Source organism: Sinocyclocheilus anshuiensis, unplaced genomic scaffold, assembly GCF_001515605.1.
Source record: "Sinocyclocheilus anshuiensis isolate Anshui unplaced genomic scaffold, SAMN03320099.WGS_v1.1 scaffold218, whole genome shotgun sequence".
NCBI classification, from domain to species: domain Eukaryota; kingdom Metazoa; phylum Chordata; class Actinopteri; order Cypriniformes; family Cyprinidae; genus Sinocyclocheilus; species Sinocyclocheilus anshuiensis.
This window is the reverse complement of record NW_015547665.1, coordinates 346,847-365,419: the sequence shown is the minus strand read 5'-3', so window position 1 is coordinate 365,419 and position 18,573 is coordinate 346,847. Positions and strand designations below refer to the sequence as shown.

General features: G+C 37.5%; 1 protein-coding gene across 6 annotated transcripts in view; it reads right to left on the bottom strand.

Moving 5' to 3' along the window:
- LOC107702522 (ubinuclein-1-like) overlaps nt 1-8,543 on the bottom strand; it is a 13,427-nt gene extending 4,884 nt beyond the window's left edge. For 4 of the 6 annotated variants that reach the window (XM_016504864.1, XM_016504866.1, XM_016504869.1 and 1 more), the window contains exons 1-15: nt 8,158-8,543; nt 5,751-6,056; nt 5,203-5,304; nt 4,862-4,960; nt 4,611-4,751; nt 4,324-4,421; nt 3,735-4,161; nt 3,573-3,643; nt 3,308-3,437; nt 2,661-2,779; nt 2,212-2,325; nt 1,865-2,008; nt 1,227-1,277; nt 997-1,036; nt 432-890 (exon numbers count right to left, since the gene is read on the bottom strand). In XM_016504864.1, coding sequence (XP_016360350.1) covers nt 432-890; nt 997-1,036; nt 1,227-1,277; nt 1,865-2,008; nt 2,212-2,325; nt 2,661-2,779; nt 3,308-3,437; nt 3,573-3,643; nt 3,735-4,161; nt 4,324-4,421; nt 4,611-4,751; nt 4,862-4,960; nt 5,203-5,304; nt 5,751-5,984 — 2,229 coding nt within the window. In that variant the 5' untranslated portion in view covers nt 5,985-6,056; nt 8,158-8,543. The remainder of the gene's footprint in view (nt 1-431; nt 891-996; nt 1,037-1,226; nt 1,278-1,864; nt 2,009-2,211; nt 2,326-2,660; nt 2,780-3,307; nt 3,438-3,572; nt 3,644-3,734; nt 4,162-4,323; nt 4,422-4,610; nt 4,752-4,861; nt 4,961-5,202; nt 5,305-5,750; nt 6,057-8,157) is intronic. The other 2 variants (XM_016504865.1, XM_016504867.1) reach the window with 2 other exon arrangements.
- Between the last annotated feature and the right edge of the window lie 10,030 nt (nt 8,544-18,573).

Genomic DNA, 18,573 nt, shown 5'->3' with positions numbered 1-18,573 from the left:
GAGTGTATATATATATATACACACACACACACACACACACACGATATATACACATTATCACATTATTACAGATAAGTGGACAAATGTAACTGTGTTTTCATTTAGTTGACAGTTAGCATGCCACCAAATTTGCCTGATAAGCTAGCATACCCTTAGCAAGTTAAATAACATATTACCAAATTTTCTCAAGTTAAAGTCATCAGGATCAGGATATACTTATATACAATAATAAAAAATACATAATATGTATTAATTCATTAATGGCACTACAAAAAAAAAAAGATACTGTTATACTCAATGTAATATCCCACACTGGACACAAAAATAATGATATTAAATATTTAGGTTTAAGATTTTTATGACACCACAAATCATGTGATGATCCACATCTAATAAGTAACCAATATGTGTCTTGTATTTATTGTACTTACTGCTGCCATAGAAACAGGGGTGTCGCCCACTGAGGTGGTAGTGAGCAGCCTAGCCACTCCCTGCACCACCGATGGACAGTCACCCTGAGCACCATCTGATGGCGGTGCCACCAGCGTCAGTTTTGGAGCTGCCTTCTCTCCAGCCTGGAGCCACTTTGAATCGGAATCCATAGCAGACTTGGTCCACATCATCTGGATTGGTCCAGCCCCCTCTGCGGTCACCAGACTTCTCTGAGTGCTGGTATGATGGTTCTCAATCTTGTTACCTTCCTTGTGACTCCGATTAGATGGGTGGATGGAGAAGGGGGTAGAGGTTTGTGTGTTTGATGGCGTTTTGGCAGTGGTGCTCAGCGTGGCTTCAGGTTGCATGCTCGCAGGTACACTCAGACGCTTACGTTTCAGTGCTGGTGGGCCCTGAGTTTCTGGGTTATTCTTACTGTCCTCAGGGGTGGCACTGAACTGAGCATTCCACAGTGGAAAGAGCAAGGTTTGGAAACAGACTTCCAACTATATTTTTCTAAAGAATGCAACATGCAAGACAGTACTCTAAGACTGGGGTTCGTACCTTTTTTAGTTTTGTTGTACCCATTGGCTTCTTTCTTGCCCTGTAAAATGAATAAAAAGGCAATTTATTAACATGACCTTTGGTTAAGTTTCATGTATTTACCTAGGAGGGTTCCACTTGTTTCATAACAGAGTTATGAATATAATTATAATTGTTAATAATGAACAATTTTCTTCAGAAGGATTGGTTAAATATCTAGGAAGTGTGTAGTAGTGTAAAATCATTCTTACACAACACCAGTGATATGGCCATGTGCTTTTCGGGTTTCTATAAGCAGAATCCTATTGAGAGCATGACAGAAATTCAGGAAATTGTTAACAACAATTACCCTTTTTATAACCATTTCATACTGTCTTATAAACACAAGGTTTCATACCTAATAAGGCTTAAACACTTATGGTTGTTTTTTTATGATCTGATAAGTGATATATTTTATTTTTAAGTAATTGATACTTTTATTCAACAAAAATGTATTAATCAAAAGTGACAGAAAAAGACATTAAACAAATGATGTTTATTTGAACTTTCCATTCAAAAATCACTGTTTCCACAAAAATATTAAGCAGCACAGCTGTTTTCAACATTGACCAAAAAAAAAAAAAAATTTTTTTGAGTACCAAATCAGCATATTAGACAGATCTCTGAAGGATCATGTGATACTGAAGACTGGAATAATGATGCTGAAAATTCAGCTTTTAGTGTTTAAGAGCAACAAACATCCACAGAACAAAGGGACATTGTGACAATTACTTATAAATGTTTATTGTAAATTACTTGTCACTTGTAAATTATGAACAACTTAACTAGGTCCTAGAGATTTCACTTACATATCCAAAATTTCAGAGTATTAATGATTTGCTCTATATACCTGGATTGCATCCATCCTTTAGGCCAAAGTGGTTTAATATCAGCCTCTAGGAATCCTTTCAGATACTCTTCCAAACTAGAGCATGCAGGCGACTCCGAGTCATAAATAATCATCTTCAAATTCACAATCTCAAAGAGCAACTCCCTGTAAAAGTTGAAAGAGTGAAATTTGTTCATACTGATTATCAGCGCTTACATAATGAAATGATACTTGATTTTATTTACAAGATCTGGTATCCATTAGATTAACAGAGTATTTAATGAGAATGGACACAGAACTTCTAGCAATTCTTTACTAAAAGCAATCAACAGCTTTTAAAAATCCTGCACACACTCAAGAGACCTGACCTGATCTCTTCATTCCATCTGAACCTCTTGCGAGGCCCAAACACTCGTTTTCCACTCCTCTCCTCTTCTTCCTCGTCGGAACCATCAATTGCCTTCTCTTTCTCAGCCTCGAGTCTTAAAACACAAGAACAAATAAATCAAACCTGAAGTTGCATTCGAATAGCAAACTGCATATCAATTAAAGGGGTCATATGATGCGATTTCAATTTTTCCTTTCTCTTTGGAGTGTTATTCAGAAAGGCGGGGCATAGAGGAGAAACAATAATGTACAGTATGTGGAAAATAATGTGTTTTTTGAACCTTAAACAGCATAAACACATTTCATTACACCAAATACACAAAATAATGTTCTTTTTAGCAGCATCATATGACCTCTTTAAAACATCAGTAAAAGTACAGTGATACAGTGAAAGTGATTGAGGTTTCATGCATTAAAAATGACTGATTACTTGGCAGCTCTGGCTTCAGAGTGAGCTTGGCAGTGATTCTGGAAACGGGTGATCTGTTCTGGCATGGACCTGCCAACCGCATTCTCCAGCTTCTTCAGCAGCTCCCACAGCTGTTCATCCTGATATAACACACATGACAAACACATTAAACTTATAGAGACATTAAACTGGATTTCAGTTACACACACATCAGTAAGATTTTTTAAATGTTTTTGCCTCATGATCACCAAGGCTGCATTTATTTGATCAAAAATACAGTAAAAACAGTAACAGTTCTTACAATTTCAGTCAAACAGTCTGATTTGAATGAAAAATTTAAAAGAACAACTTTTTTTTTAAAATATAAATCTTTTGTAACATTATAAATGTCTTTGTCACTCTTCATCAATGCATCCTTGCTGAACAAAAGTATTAATTTCTTTAAAAAAATATATACATTTTAAAATAAATTTGATTATGATTAAAGATAAAGATTTTGGAATAACATGCTCTGATGAATCATGACCAAATAAGAGCAGGAATTAGCAAAATAATAGGGTCAAATTTAAAGGAATAATTTTTTTTACCAGCTAGTTTCAAGTGGGTTTTTGATGGGTTAAGGATGTTTGCTATGCTGAAGTGCCGTGCAGTTTTGTAAGCTCACAGACCTGTTGGAGACTGTGGAGTTTTTTGGCTCTTTTAACCAGAGTGCCTTTGCTGCAGGACATCTGTGATGCCAAGTATGAGAAGATTCTGGATCGTACTTTCCCAATAAGCTGTTTAGAGTTCACCTCCACACTGAACATACAAAGAGACAAACAGTGAAAGAATCAATACAAGATATTACAGTGCATTGGCTTAAAATATAACCAATATAGAAAAATAATGTGCTTTGCAAATGTTACCCATTTTATAATGTGTAATGTAACTTACTCTAGAAGAACACTGTTGAGCTCTGAAGACAAAATCTCCATCTTGTTTTGTCCTTCAATTTTCTTGACAGCCTACAGAACAAAATGAGTAGTGTATGAAAATAAGTCACATATTCTTGCAAACACTTGTCTAATCCTCTAAAGCTGTAAGAGCAAACAATACCTCTGAAAGTTCTTTAATGTGTTGCTCTAGTGTAGGTGGCAGACCATCGGGAAGTAATTTGTGGGGTTTCTCATCGACGGACACTACCAGAGCATCTCCGTTATCTTCCAGGCTTGGAGAGCAGACGTTCTGCGGCTCCCCCAAGAGTCCATCTAAGTCAAAGTCTTGCTCTGCTGCTTTGACTGCTTGAAGGAGGTCGTCTGCACTGGCAGAACCAATGAGTGTGAGAAGAGGGTCAGCTGATATGGGCGGTTCTTGAACCTCAGCTTGTATAATGAGACCAGTGTCACTGAGAGCATGCGAATCTCTCTCCTTGAACATCTGCAGCTGCTGAAGCTTTTCCTTATGGAACTTCTTCAGCATCTTATCGATACTTAGCAGTTTCTTGTTTTTCTTCTTCTTTGCAGATGATTTGTCTGGTGGGGTGCTGAGATAGAAAACAGAAGGAGGAAAAAAGCAAACAATGAGGGCATTTAAGAAAGAGTCAGTGAAAAGCTTATTCCTAAAGGATGTCGCGAAAAAAAATTATGTTTTCTTAACAGTAAACATTGCACTCTCAAACTAAATTAATCTCTGCAGCAGCAAAAACCTCTTCTTGGCTTCCTCCTCGTCCTTCTTAGCAAGCATGTCTTCCTCTCTCTTTTTCTTCCCAAATTTCTTGTCTTTTCCTTGCGTAAGCTTTCGTTTCTGAGAAAGGAATCAGACCAAATAAGATATAATAATGTATGCAGACAAATGAGTATGTTCATATATTGAACAATCTTTTGCATAAAGCTGAAGACAGAAGACAGCAGAAACTATACTGTACACAACAAACTGGCAAAAACTGATGTTTTTGTAAAAAAGGTGGAAGGGACTTTAAATGTGTTTGCACACCTTAGGTTTAAAACCACTGTCCTCAAAAGCATTCTCGTACTCCTCTCCCTCACCAGAAGCTGGCCGGAACTGCAGAGTTCCAGAGTTGATGTAGAAGCCTCCATATCTGGTGGTGAGACAAGCTGGGACGAGCTCATCATACTGCGGCATGCAGTGGCAGCAGAGAAAAAGAAGACTTGAGTAAAACATTCATGTGCTCTATAAAGGGAATAATCTGATAAAAGTGGTTTTATCATCTGGCCTGAACTCACAGCCTCAGAGTTGTCAATGAATGAATCAGATTCATCATAACCAAAGCCCATATCCACCAGGTCCTGTAATCGGTCTTTTTTTCTTTTGCCAGCTCCACCCTAAATAAGAAAATGGTGGCTATTCATGTATAGCTTAAAAACACACACGCAAATCACAAAATGTTACATATTTACTTTACCTTGTCGAATCATACCATATACAAGTGCAGTGTAATTAAGATCTGGATATCTGGATGTAAATCTGCACTTGCATTTTGACTTCTGAAATGTACTTTGTCTCTATAGCGCTAACAACACTATGATAAAGCTAGAAATATAATCTTGGCAAAATTCATACTCACATATTTTGCTTCAAACTTTTTTGCAAGCACCTCCAGTTCATCTCTCTCCTTGCCCTCCACCACCTCTTCTAATGTTTGTAGTTTATTTTTTTCAGTGGTTTCCTTAAAATGAGAAAATAAGACCATGATTTTCCTAAATACACCAGAATTGGTTTAATCCTGAAGGACTTGCAAAAAAAGCAATTAAAATTATTTTTAACTAAATATTGATAAAATACACATAACGGTTGCTGAATTCACAGCAACATTTTGGCAGGAGTTAGAAAAAAATTAATATAAAATGTCACCACTTTCTATATTTAAACAAAGTCACTTTGACACCATTGCTCACACTAACGGATCAAATATAGTAACTTTCCAAGTAAGTGTTTAACCTTTGACTTATTTTCTAAATTCCAAGAATGTTTAGTGATTGAAAATTATTTAATAGAATACTCAAAGCATTTATATTTTGTTTTTGCATACTTCCAAGCAGTGCTGAAATTTTAAATGCCTAAAAAAATCATGATTTCCATAACAATGATGAAATTCAGTCAAAGCTCGTTTACTTTTGCGCTGATCAAATCTGGGTAGCTAAACTCCGGGCAGCATTGTTCATCCGACTCGAAGAGTTTTAATTCCACTCTCGTTGCAGCATGCGCGGGTGGTGGCGGTCCAACCGCTGGCGTCGGCGCAGGTAAACCTTGGTTGACAGCTTGGTCACTGGCACTGGGGACGGTGGGAAGAGGAAAGTGTGCATTGCTTGAGATTGCGGTGAGATGAATTCTTCTTGGAGCGGCCATATTGCTCAGACCGATAGCAACACTCCACGATTCTTCCCGAACAGGTGCGCGTTTGGTTGATTAATTATGAACCTGTGAAGCCAATTGAAGTAAGTGTCATTTTCTTTCCTCAAAAGGGAAGTTGGGAACAAGCAACACTTCCCAAGCATGCTCCTGGAGGCCTACACTACACAATTTGCATGTCTCATCTGACAAAACCTGTTCAGGTCTGGAGTAACGACTAAGAAAAATACGTGTTGGTTGCTGTTTGGTTGACGCAAAACATCAGTAACGATTTAAAATAGAATAATACCGGTAATAGGCAACCACGTTACAATACAACGTTTGCAGAACTTTTTCTCTTCTTTTAAACTTAATCTGTGCCAACAACGGATTATTTACCAACTACCAAAAATGTAACATACACCGTGTAAAACTTAAAGAAGGCACTTTTACCCTCGCGAGAAATTATATCAACAGCTTCTATAAATTAAATCGCATACGAGAGTAGCCTAGGCATTAATACGGTGACCCTGATTTCACCAAGTAGCTACAACATGTTCCTGGATCAACATCCTTGTTGATCCTGGAACAACATTCAAATTAACCAATCAGAATTGAGGTATAACTTTAAAGGAAATATCTGTTTTAGGTTTACGATCAGGGTTAGGGGCTTCTACACCCTTGGTAATCGGCAGTGGTGGACGAAGTACACAAATCAAGTACTTGAGTAAAAGACACCGCTTCTGCGTCTCAGAGCACGTGATATATTATAAGGAGTAATGAGAAGTTTTATGAAATGTAGTGAAGTAAAAGTTACTCAAAATAAAACTACTCCAGTAAAGTACAGATACTTGAAAAATGTACTTAAGTACAGTAACGAAATTAAACTACTTCGTTACTGTCCACCACTGGTAATCGGCTATAATTTCACATTTTAGGAATATGGGTAGGTTTAGTCTATATTTTTGCACAGTAATGTTGATCCAGGATCAATAAAAGATGTTAAACCAGGAACATGTCTTGGCAAAATCACGGTGACCGTATTAATACCGTAGTATTCCTAATCATGGGCCTGGGCTCGGGTTACTTTTGAATTCTGGTACAAATATGACATGGGCTACAAAAAACCCCCAAAAAACATCTAGGCTCATATGCACGTTTAATCATTAAAAGCATAAGCTATAGGCTCATATGTATGCACGATTAATGTTCAAAAGATCGCAATCTCGATTAAAACACACGCGATCTTATTCCTAAACTACGGTGATTCCGCTATGTCTATTAAACCTTTGAAAACACAATCACATCGGAATATTTTAAACCTGCTTTCGCTCATCATGTAGCCAAGCTTTATGTTTGAAACAGTCTACACAAACAGTCTTCTTACACAGTAGGCTACATTTCTATGTTGCAAACATGAAATAATAACGAAAGTATTTGGAGAAAAGTTTTTAATCCGGATATAAACTCTGATGTTGCGGCAGCCTCGATCAAAACGAGTAATAAACCTTTGGATCTAATGATACGCTTCAAACATGCTATAGATTGTATATGTTACATTATGCCAGTAGGTGGCAAACAGTGACTGCTAAATGTATTTGATGTCTGAATCATTCAAGAGATTCGTTCAAAAACTCTGGACGAAACAAGTCTTCATTTTTTTTTTCAAATGATTTTTTAGCTACATGCATTCATTTAAATTAATAAATATTTTAAAATACACTCATTTATAACATTTTAGACATTTATAAATGGACTCGTAACATTTAAAAAAACCCCCCCCCCCCCCCCCCCCGTTCCGCGATCCATGTTCCTAATGTTTTGGTAAGATAGGCCTATAACTTTAAAACTGCGCGTGAGTTATTTTGAAGATATGTAGCACATAAATGGTCAAAACCGAAGTGCCTCCTACTGTTTATTTGGCAAACTACTTTAACTATAAAGATATGCTTGTGGGAAAACGGTGGTAGTGAGGTTCTTAAAACGCAGTGAAAACACATTTTCTATCTATCATATTAGCTTTAAATGATAAAAACGTTAGCACAAATTATTCACGGTTTAAAACATTTTAGAGCGTATATGCTTGCTGGGGCGCTAACGGGTTTTCTATGTGTTTTACAAAATGTCTCCTGGAACCGGTTTGAGAACTGACACTACTGCATCTGGAGAAACGGCTAGAAATAAAACATACCAAGGATGTGTATCCATGTTATGGTGAATCGTTGATATGCTGTCTTGCATGGCATGTTCTGGTGAAGTCTCCAACAGCCAGTCTCTTCATGAAAGCGTTCGGCTGAGCGGTTTCATTCTGTCTCCGCGGCCCTGAATAGCGTAGCCATCGTCACGCCGATAGTCGACTACTCCCCATGAAAAATTCGCTTGAGTTATCATGGCAATGGAGAATTGTCGTTTTCAGATGCAGAGCGCAAATAGGAGCCGGTCTTTATCTCCAATATGGATTTGTCGATGGTTCACCTGGGCGACCACAAGCCTTTCTGTTCGATCTAGTAATGACGATCAATTATATAGGTAGCGATACATTTTTACTAGACTTATTTCATCATCGATATGGACACCCACAACTATTTCCAAAATCACAGTTCACTGCTCTCATTGGACGGACCACTGCCTAGTCAGTGTAGTCGTCATCATCCTGCGCCTGGTTTTTCATTAGGAAATGTACATTATTTGTTCTGCTACGCTAATCATGTTGTCTCACATTGTTACTGTGGTAAGCTCATAGATATGTATATATATATCTATGGGTTAAGCTGATGTATACGTAAAGTGGGAGAACAGTAGCCTACAAATAGTCTCTTACTGTAACTATTGAGTTTATGTGACATCCTCATTTTCTCATGCCATATCTCTATTATAAATCTCGCGACCAACACGGTATTATGTATTGCTTTTGACCTAACATTAGCTGAATTGTAGGCTACTTTGATTTATGTAATGTCCACAGTACTAGCGTGCAATAAGTAACACCATTGCGCTGTCCATGGTACTGAATGGATACTGTCAATTTATGTACTGAAGTTGACAGACATTCACCAGTAAATATTTATGGACAAGTCTGCCAAATACATTCACTGGAATATATACAGTATTTGTATGGAGTGTTTGAAGTAGTTATGCTCTCTCTCTCTCTCTCTCTCTCTCTCTCTCTCTCTCTCTCTCTCTCTCTCTCTCTCTCTCTCTCTCTCTCTCTCTCTCTCTCTCTCTCTCTCTCTCTCTCTCTCTCTCTCTCTCTCTCTCTCTCTCTCTCTCTCTCTCTCTCTCTCTCTCTCTCTCTCTCTCTCTCTCTCTCTCTCTCTCTCTCTCTCTCTCTCTCTCTCTCTCTCTCGATATTCTAGTCAAATAATAATAATACGGATTGAAGAATATCAAGAACCGTTAATAATAAATTAATAAATTTAAACATCAAGTACATTTAACACTACATTTAAATGATTAATAATTGATTATTAATTAAAACATTAATCAAGATAATAAATATATTTGTGTCATGGAAAAATAGTTCAGTTTATTCTGATTTCGTTCCAGTCCAGAGATGAAGAAGAAGAAAAAAAAACACTTCTGATTTGACATTCATATTAATTAAGGAAACACTCAGTTTCAAACCTCTGCTGTTTGTTTGTAAAAGTGACCAGTAGATGGTAGCAGATCTCTTAAAACTGAATGGAATGGGTGCTGTTCAAACTTGGGGAGTCGTGTCAGAACACATACGAATAAAGTCTGTGAACATGACAGTCACATTAATGAATAACTCTTTGAATTTCATTACCGAATAAAATGAGGTGCTTTTAAATAGTTGCTTTTTACTAAAATTTTTAGGATAATTCGAAAAAACAATGACTTGTAAAGAGAAACTGACATAGCCTATTGACAGGTTCTAACTTCTAAAATAATTTAATGATTGTAGTTCATGTAATTCTCAAAATTGTAATGTGATTCTTACGCTGGAATTGTGCCCATTGGACATAATTATTTTTAAAATTATTATTACCGTTATTATTGTTGATTTGTCTTTATGTGTGTATCTTACCGCTGCCTGTATATGTATCGCTGGTTTGAATCCTATCTCACTGGTAGGTCTTTCAGGGATTTGAACAATGTCTAAGAACTTGGTATTACAACCACTTCCTGTGTCTGTTTGCCTCTTAAGAAGAATCGCTTTATGTATCCCCCAATTGTAAGTCGCTTTGGATAAAAGCGTCTGCTAAATGACTAAATGTAAATGTAAATGTAAATGTATACAGTACAACAAATTGCCCCTCTTGGATAATAAAGATAACATGAACTTGCGGTAATGCTTTGCAACAGATATATGATATCACAGAAAAGTGAGGAGACACTTTCTGAATCTTAATAAGGAATTCATGTGTCTGTGGCCTTCACATGTAGCGCATTGGAATTGAGTCACACTGTATCGATCTCTTTAGACATGTTGCACAGACCAATTTTTAGAGGTCTTTTGCTTAATACAGCGCAATAGTTCTCAATCCAGCTCTACACATTTTGAATCTCAAACTATTTTCGTGAAGGGGAGAAACTTTTGTTGTTAGAGAGAGAGAGAGGATCTGCCAGATGGTAGCACACCTGGTTCATAATCACCACCAACCAGTGGCTGTCTCTCTAATCCTATATGATATGAATCATACGAGATCGGTTTAAAGCGTCTGGCCATTTCACACAGATTGAACAAGCAAATAAAGGCAGATAATTTTACCGACTTTATAACGTTGCTCGGTCTGCTTTTCGTTTCCTCCAGTGGAAACTTCTTAGCCTTCTCTTTAGCTACTTTAAGATTCACCTCACCTTCTTCTCTACGGGCGCTCACCATGGAGCGAGCCTCTTATGAATCGAATTTGACAGTCACAAAAGCGTCATAATTGCAGTCTGTCGCATTCCATTCCATGTTAACATATCACAAACTTATTCAAACGTAATTCGGGACGCATATGCTTTCGCTATCTCTCACTCTCTAGCAATTATAAATGAATTTCACGGTGTAGGCTTTTAATGCTAATAAGATCCCCCTCCCCGCTGGCTTGCGAACGAACAGGCCAGTCTCACTCACAAACGGCGCGAAAACCCGTGGTGTGCGAGAGAGACATGTATGGCCTCAGAGAGAGAGAGGACAGAGGATCAGATTGCATCTCTTTTGTTTAACCAGACTCCTGTTTCAATGAGTTAATGGAGCGGAAATGATTGGAGCCCCGCGGCTTGAGAAGGCCGACAAAAGCGCCAAATTAAAAAAGGTGTCAATAAATGTGTGAAAGACAATGAGCTAAAATACACACGCTTTATAGGGGACGAATTTACGTGATATTAAAAGTGAGGGGGACACGTCCCCCGCGTCATCTACGCCCCTGATATGGAGGACAAAGAGGGACAGATGGAAAGTGAGGAGGGGGTTCCGACCAGTGACAGGACCCCTCAGCGTTTCATCAGAGCGCAGAGAGAGTTACAATATTGTCCTGGGATGATTTAAGGCGCTCTGGGACTCAGGTCCCCAAAGTGAATAATTTAGTCCTTTTATTAACTTGAGCAAACATGAGCTGTTTTTAATTAACCAGTTAGATCCAAGCACGACGGCCAAATGCATTTATCAGTGGGTGGTTTAAGAAGAAGATAAAAGTAAAATAAGTTTGAATTTCAGTATCGAATTTGCTTCAATGAGTTTTGGGCAAGATACTCCCCACAGCTGCTAATTGTATTCTTATGCCACATTTTAGTGGGATGAATATGTACAGTATAAGCACATGGTATCATTGCTATTTAAAGTCTATCAACCATATCATCATAATTTACTGTATAGGCCAGGGGTGCCCAAACTCGGTCCTGGAGGGCCGGTGTCCTGCAGAGTTTAGCTCCAACTTGCCTCAACACACCTGCTGGTAAGTTTCTAGTATGCCTATAAGAGCTTGATTAGCTGGTTCAGGTGTGTTTAATTGGGGTTGGAGCTAAACTCTGCAGGACACCGGCCCTCCAGCATCGAGTTTTGGGCACCCCTGGTATAGGCCGATCTTAAGTTTATGGAGGACGCGATGTCTCTGATCACCACTAGGAAGCGCTGTAACTATCATGAGTGTCATCTGCTGAGTAGCCTAATTAAGCAAAAAATTAAGTACATTTAATTAGGCTAGGGTTCCATAAACACAATTATTATTTTAATTGATAGGCTTATCTAATTGTTCTGTCGCACATTTACCACCACCTTTACTTTGTTTAACTGTGTATAACGTCACAGAGAACCATATTTAGGTAGGCTACTGAGCAAACATCGATGGAGAACAAATTATTGAAAATGTGCTGAAAATATGCTTTTGTATTGTCCTTCATTTCCCCCCTTTTTTTGGTACACGATCATTAGAGTTACAAAAATATTTTAGTCTTCCTTCTTAACTTACATTTCTGAATGAAAATGGTTTCACCACTGTTCATTTATTTGCTTGTTTGTTTTTCAATTTAGTCTAAAGTTTGGAGATAAATTAATAAATCTCAAAAGATTTACACAATTTGGGTGCCTCCTTGAGCGAACACGCAGTAACCTCTAGAAATGACCTGATGCAATGATGAAGATATAAATATATATAGCCTGGTGTCTTAAGAGAGACACCCAAACGTGCAGGTACTCATTGACCAGGATTAGAAGACTGTTTTTGGAGGAGTCCGAGACCAGAAGCACTTTTGGACGACAAGGGTAAGGCCAACGAAGGCTATTCATTAAGCAGTAGAGTTAACCTGCCTCGCCTTAATTAAAACATCCTCGGTAGTTTACAGTGTGGATACTGGGGCGTCTCTGGGGTGTTGGGTTTCCTGCGAGCAGCAGATGGCCGTGCCGGCCGAAAATAATAGTCGACGCTCCTCCTCCCATGCTTCATTGTACCAGATCCGAACAACCGTGAGCCCGCGAGCCACCGGGGGATTGGAACAGCGTGGATAACAAAGAGATATTAACTATTCAGGACCCCCACGAAAGATCGTGGTCAGTGCACATCAAGAACCTGATTGATATCCAGGCGGATGACACGAGTCACTTGAGTGTAAGAGATTTGTTTATTTAGAGCAGAGCAGGGGTGTCCAAACTTTTTTAAAAGGAGGTCAGATTCGATGTCGTGGACACACCGGGGGCCGGATGCATCTCTCTCTCTCTCTCTCTCTCTCTCTCTCTCTCTCTATATATATATCTATCTATCTATATATATATACATATATACACACACACACATACACACACACACACATATGTTAACGGTAGCGGTAGCTTGAGTTGTGTGCTAGATGTAAAAATCTGTAAATATTTTAACAACCTCTTTTTAAAGGGTAAAAACTTAATTATAATCGGGCGAATCCAGGGTTTTCATTTTAGGGGGGCTCAGCCCCCAATGAGGGTATATATATATGTATATGTATATATATATATTAAAATGAAAATGGCAACATCGTTTTATAAAGTATATGCGTTCATATGTGCTTCATTTTCACTGGAGGAAACCTGTGTGTGATGAGGGGTGAACGCAGCGAAAACTTAGGCTATGGAGAACCGATTGCTCCCCCGTGATATTTTGTAAACTGTATTTATGACAAAGAACTGCACAGATGCAGATATTATAACAATCTATCGATAAACACACCTTGTCCTCTGTTTCTTGCTCTGAGTCGCCGCGGTCTGAGGATTAAAAAAGAACGTGCTGAAAGACGGGGAGGAGCCGATCGAAGTCTGCCGCCGTTTTCATATGAAATTTAAAGGGGACTGAGGCGATCACGAATTCGTGCAGTTTATGGAACTAATCGCTATAGCCCCCCTAAAAATGGCCTAGCGACGACCATGAATTATAATTTTTAATTATAATATTTAAAATGGCTTTATGTTATTTAGTCTATAAACATTTAATTAGTAAAAATAGAAACGCACAAAACTGCTTGTAACAAAACTGTCTGTAATTTGGCTTATATTTAATCACTTCCTTAATATAGGCCTATATCTACATATAATACATTTCTATATGAATTTCCTACATTTCTGTCACAATAACAGTTACAGTTAGCTAGTGTTTCTAAAGTAAATCCTTTGTAAATGTTGGTGATTTGTGGATTGAAAAGTAACTGGGTTGTTGTCGCATGATGTTTCTCCTGTTTTCCGCGTCAGTGTTGTTGAGAATGTCAGCACTGTTTCATCTGTCTTTAAACTAGTTTAACCCTTGTGCGACCTTTTGGACATTTTTGTCCTTTTCAGTTTTGTTTTTTTGATCATTTTGCCTGTGTTATTGCCAACTGCATAAATTTTGGCATAGGTGTGTATTTTTATTGGAATTTTACTATTTCACTTCCATTTCCTTTAACAAATCTGTTTTGCACTAGGTACAAAAAATTGTTCCTCTCAGGACCTTAAGGACAAAAATGTCCCCATTGAAACCCATTAAAATTGCTATTTTTAATCACAGTGCCATTTAACTGTAAACTTATGCGATTTTTGTTGATAGGCTTTCATTATATTGGCAAGGCTTTAAAATTAAATGTTTAATTACTGAATAGAGTTCAATATATTTCATAAAATATATATTTTATATAAAACATCGTTCATAAATCATGTTCATAAACCTAAACATCTAGAACTTTTTTTTTGGTTTCACTTTTTAAACTTTTTTTACTTCAACAATAATCTGCCATGGGTCTTCTTTAAAATGAGACCAAACTTAACTCTGTGCTCCCAAGCTTCAAATTTTTATGACAGTTTTTTGACATGGACATTTTTGTCCACTATGGACCTATGTGTAACTTTTTTTAATTGACGCACAAGGGTTAATTCACCGCGACATTTGTGGGTTGAATCGGAGACCTCTGTGCCGAACTCGAACGCTTCTCACGGAATCTCACAGTGCTGTTTAGTGGTCGCGTTATCGAGACCAGTCAGGCTTGTGCGTTTAGGATTCTCATGCGCTAAAGAAATGACAGCGCATGTTAGTCTGATTACAGTGGGGGAAATATTTATTTGATCCCCTGCTGATTTTATTAACTCGACTCGCCGTGTTTGAAGGATGAGAAATGCTGACTATGACCCCAAGAACCCCATCCCTACAGTCAAGCACGGAGGTGGAAACATTATGCTTTGGGGCTGTTTTTCTGCTAAGGGTACAGGACGACTTCACCGCATTGAGGGGCAAATGAACGGGGCCATGTACTGTAAAATCTTGGACGAGAACCTCAGCCAGGACACTGAAGATGGGTCATGGATGGGTTTTCCAGCATGACAATGACCCGAAACATACCATGCCAGAGACAAGATTGTAGATCTGCACAAGGCTGGAATGGGCTACAAGACCATCTGCAAGAAGCTTGGTGAGAAGGAAACAACTGTTGGTGCGATTATTCGTAAATGTAAGAAATACAAAATAACCATCGATCGGCCTCGGCTCTAACCTTTATATAATGTGTTTTTTCTGGATTTTTTGGTTGGTATTCTATCTCTATACGTTAAAATAAACCTACCATAGAAATTACAGACCCTTCATTTCTTTGTAAGTGGGCAAACTTACAAAATCAGCAGAGATCAAATAAATATTTCCCCCACTGTATCAAACTATTGTCACTCACGTTTTACTGCCACATCTGGCCTAAAATCTAGCGCTGTCACCTTGTGTTGACATTGTGAAACAATGATTTGTACATTGTCAAATTATATATTTTCAATAGACAACCTGGGGCCATTTGAAATTCATCCACGGGACGAACTTCGGACACCCCTGATTTAGAGAGAGAGAGAGAGATGGGTAATCCCAAGTTGTCTAAGTAGCTGTTTGGAATAACTCAGATCGTTGATGTCTCCCAGCACTTCTTATCACCTTCAATAAGCCTTCACTCACAGATTTAAAAAAAAAGTGAGAGAGAGGTTCATCATTTAAGTTTTATAAATTTTTACATAAATAAATATATAAGTATATATATTTTTTCTAACATAATAAATTGGGACAAAACAATGTGTTTATATGTCAGACCTCCTCTTAAGTTATTCCAAAATACATGAAAATATTTTTCATTTCTCATTTAAATTTATAATGTTTGTTTAAAATGAGCAGTGAATAATTTTTTTTATTTTTATTTTTTTAAATATGGGCCCTCCTTGAAAATAACTTTTGTCAGTGTGGTGTAACCATCATAAAAAACCCATTATGTTGTCATGTGACTAGAGAAAACTCCTTTAAAGCCCCATAATGGTGCTTTTTTTTGTTTTTGTTTTTTCATTTTTAAAAGGCACGTTTTGTTCATGTCAAGAAGAAAGAAAATTCAAGAAAATAAAAATGCATTGTATTTGTTTAAAAAGAAAACTTTATATATATATATATATATAGAGAGAGAGAGAGAGAGAGAGAGAGAGAGAGAGAGAGGCATATATATATCTATCTATATATATATATATATATATATATATATAGTTTTTAAAACTTAAGTTGTAATAAAAGTATTTTACATTACTTGACGTCTTTAAAGTGATTAAATCAACTTAATTGTAATAAATGGGGTAAAAGTTTATGTATGAAACCAAAATGGACACAAAGAATACAGTTCTATGAACTTGCCACGTGTTTTAAAAGTGTGTTGTTTATTAATATGTACATAATATAAATAATGTTGTATTATTATTGTCTTGGGCATCCTTATTTGTCACTGACCCTTATATCTATTACAAAAGGATCGACGCCATATAGTCTTGCGTACTTTTTGACACCTTGAGCTTTTTGACACCTTTTGGTACGTTAAGCCATAAGAAGTCACACGACGCTAGGTGGCGATAAAAGAATGAATTCTTTTCCACATGACCGTTAAAGTTTTTGACAGCTGTGATACATGTGTGCTTGATCATCAGTGAAGTCGTGTCACAGGTCTTTTCTGCTCACTTTCCTCACTTTTCATGGAGATAGAATCAATATGCTTTTAGCACAAACGCAGCACAGAGACACAGGAGTGCGCACTCCCACGTGCAAGCGCTGCCTACTACATTAATGTGTCCTTCAGTTTCAAAGTGATTAACGGGAGAAAATAGTGGACCGTAAAAATATGGAAATTACTCCCTCAAAAGCTTCGAAAAAGTGGCGCCATCGCCATTGCTCAAATGATATTATTATTATATTTTGAAAATGTTAATCTGTTCAGTGGATTTCCCTGGGGAGGCAAGTAAATTAGTTCTATTTCCGTGCATACCAGCGCGAGGCAACGGGAAGCGACAAGCACCTTCGATTCGCTGATTACAATTAGACAGTCCCTGCTCGGTATCCATCAAGCATTGATAATTTTTGGCATATTAAGCACGTTTTAGCAAAAGGTGATAAGGCAGTTTTAATTGAAATTAAATTATTATTCTAATAGAAGTTTGAGTTATTGTTATTAAAAGGATTCCATTTTGCCCTACCTAATAAATGCAGACCAAGGTAAGATTTCTGAAGGGCATTGTAGGTTGTCAAGGCTGAATAAGGTAATTTGAAGGGGAATTACGTTTTTCCCCCCATCTCTCAATCAGAAATGAAGTGAATTAAAACTCTGAATCAATCGCTTGTACTTTCAGCTTTCTCTGCAGTCAGCCCAACAATTGCAGATAATTAGTGCACGGGAAAGTTTTAATTGCATGATTAGCTGAGCGGGATTAGAAGGAAATTTGCCTGGTGGGATAGCCTAGTTTCCTATAAAACACCAAACTCTGTGCTTGAGTGAAACACAAACACAGAAAGGAAAACCATTTTACACTTTAATTGGTTCCGTTTGTGGATCAAATGACTTTTAACAACTAATTTACGTTTCACACTCTAATTATCTGTACATCGACTAATGTGCATCTCAGTTCTGAGCTACAAATGAATTCACATTAAGTTAATTTAGTGATTAAGACCTTCAAAAGTAGTATATTGATTTATTTTAATTGAAATGTTTCATTCGAGCCTAATGGTTATTCATGATTATCGTTTAAAAATTCAAGCTTCAGGGTGCTGAGAGTTTATGAACAGCCCACTCCATTTCATCTTCATGGCTAAACTTTGTATGAATGTTAATAGGTTATATATAACTACATAAACATGCACCTCTTCAACCTCTTTAAATTGGTTTGATCCATACGTGTAAATATGTATATTTTATATTCCGATATCCTAATACGCGATATAAACAAGCGAATGAAGTATTTAGAAAACATCCAGGTGGGTTTCTATACGTTATAAATTGATTGTGCAATAAGTAAAATTTTCACACGTGTTGATTCTTTACACGTTTTTTATAATATCGCCTTCAGATACAGATTGAAAGTAGCGAAAGTGTGATAAAAGTGGGCGAAAACGCACTGAACCCTGGCCCTAGCGGATACCGCTTGCTCAGAACTGGAGGGATGCCCTTTCAAGAAGCAGTTTTCAAAAAGCAAACGACAAGAAGCCAATTATTGAACTTAGATGTCTGGGGAGGGGCAGAATGAAACGATTTCCATAATTCCGGTATGCGAAATGGTGAAATGTTTAGGGATAAAGAGTGGAGGAGAGCGATACAAACCAAGTAGCATCAAACGCGCGCTCACACAGGTAATGTGTGCTTTGAAAACGACTAGCGCTTGTAGAGCACC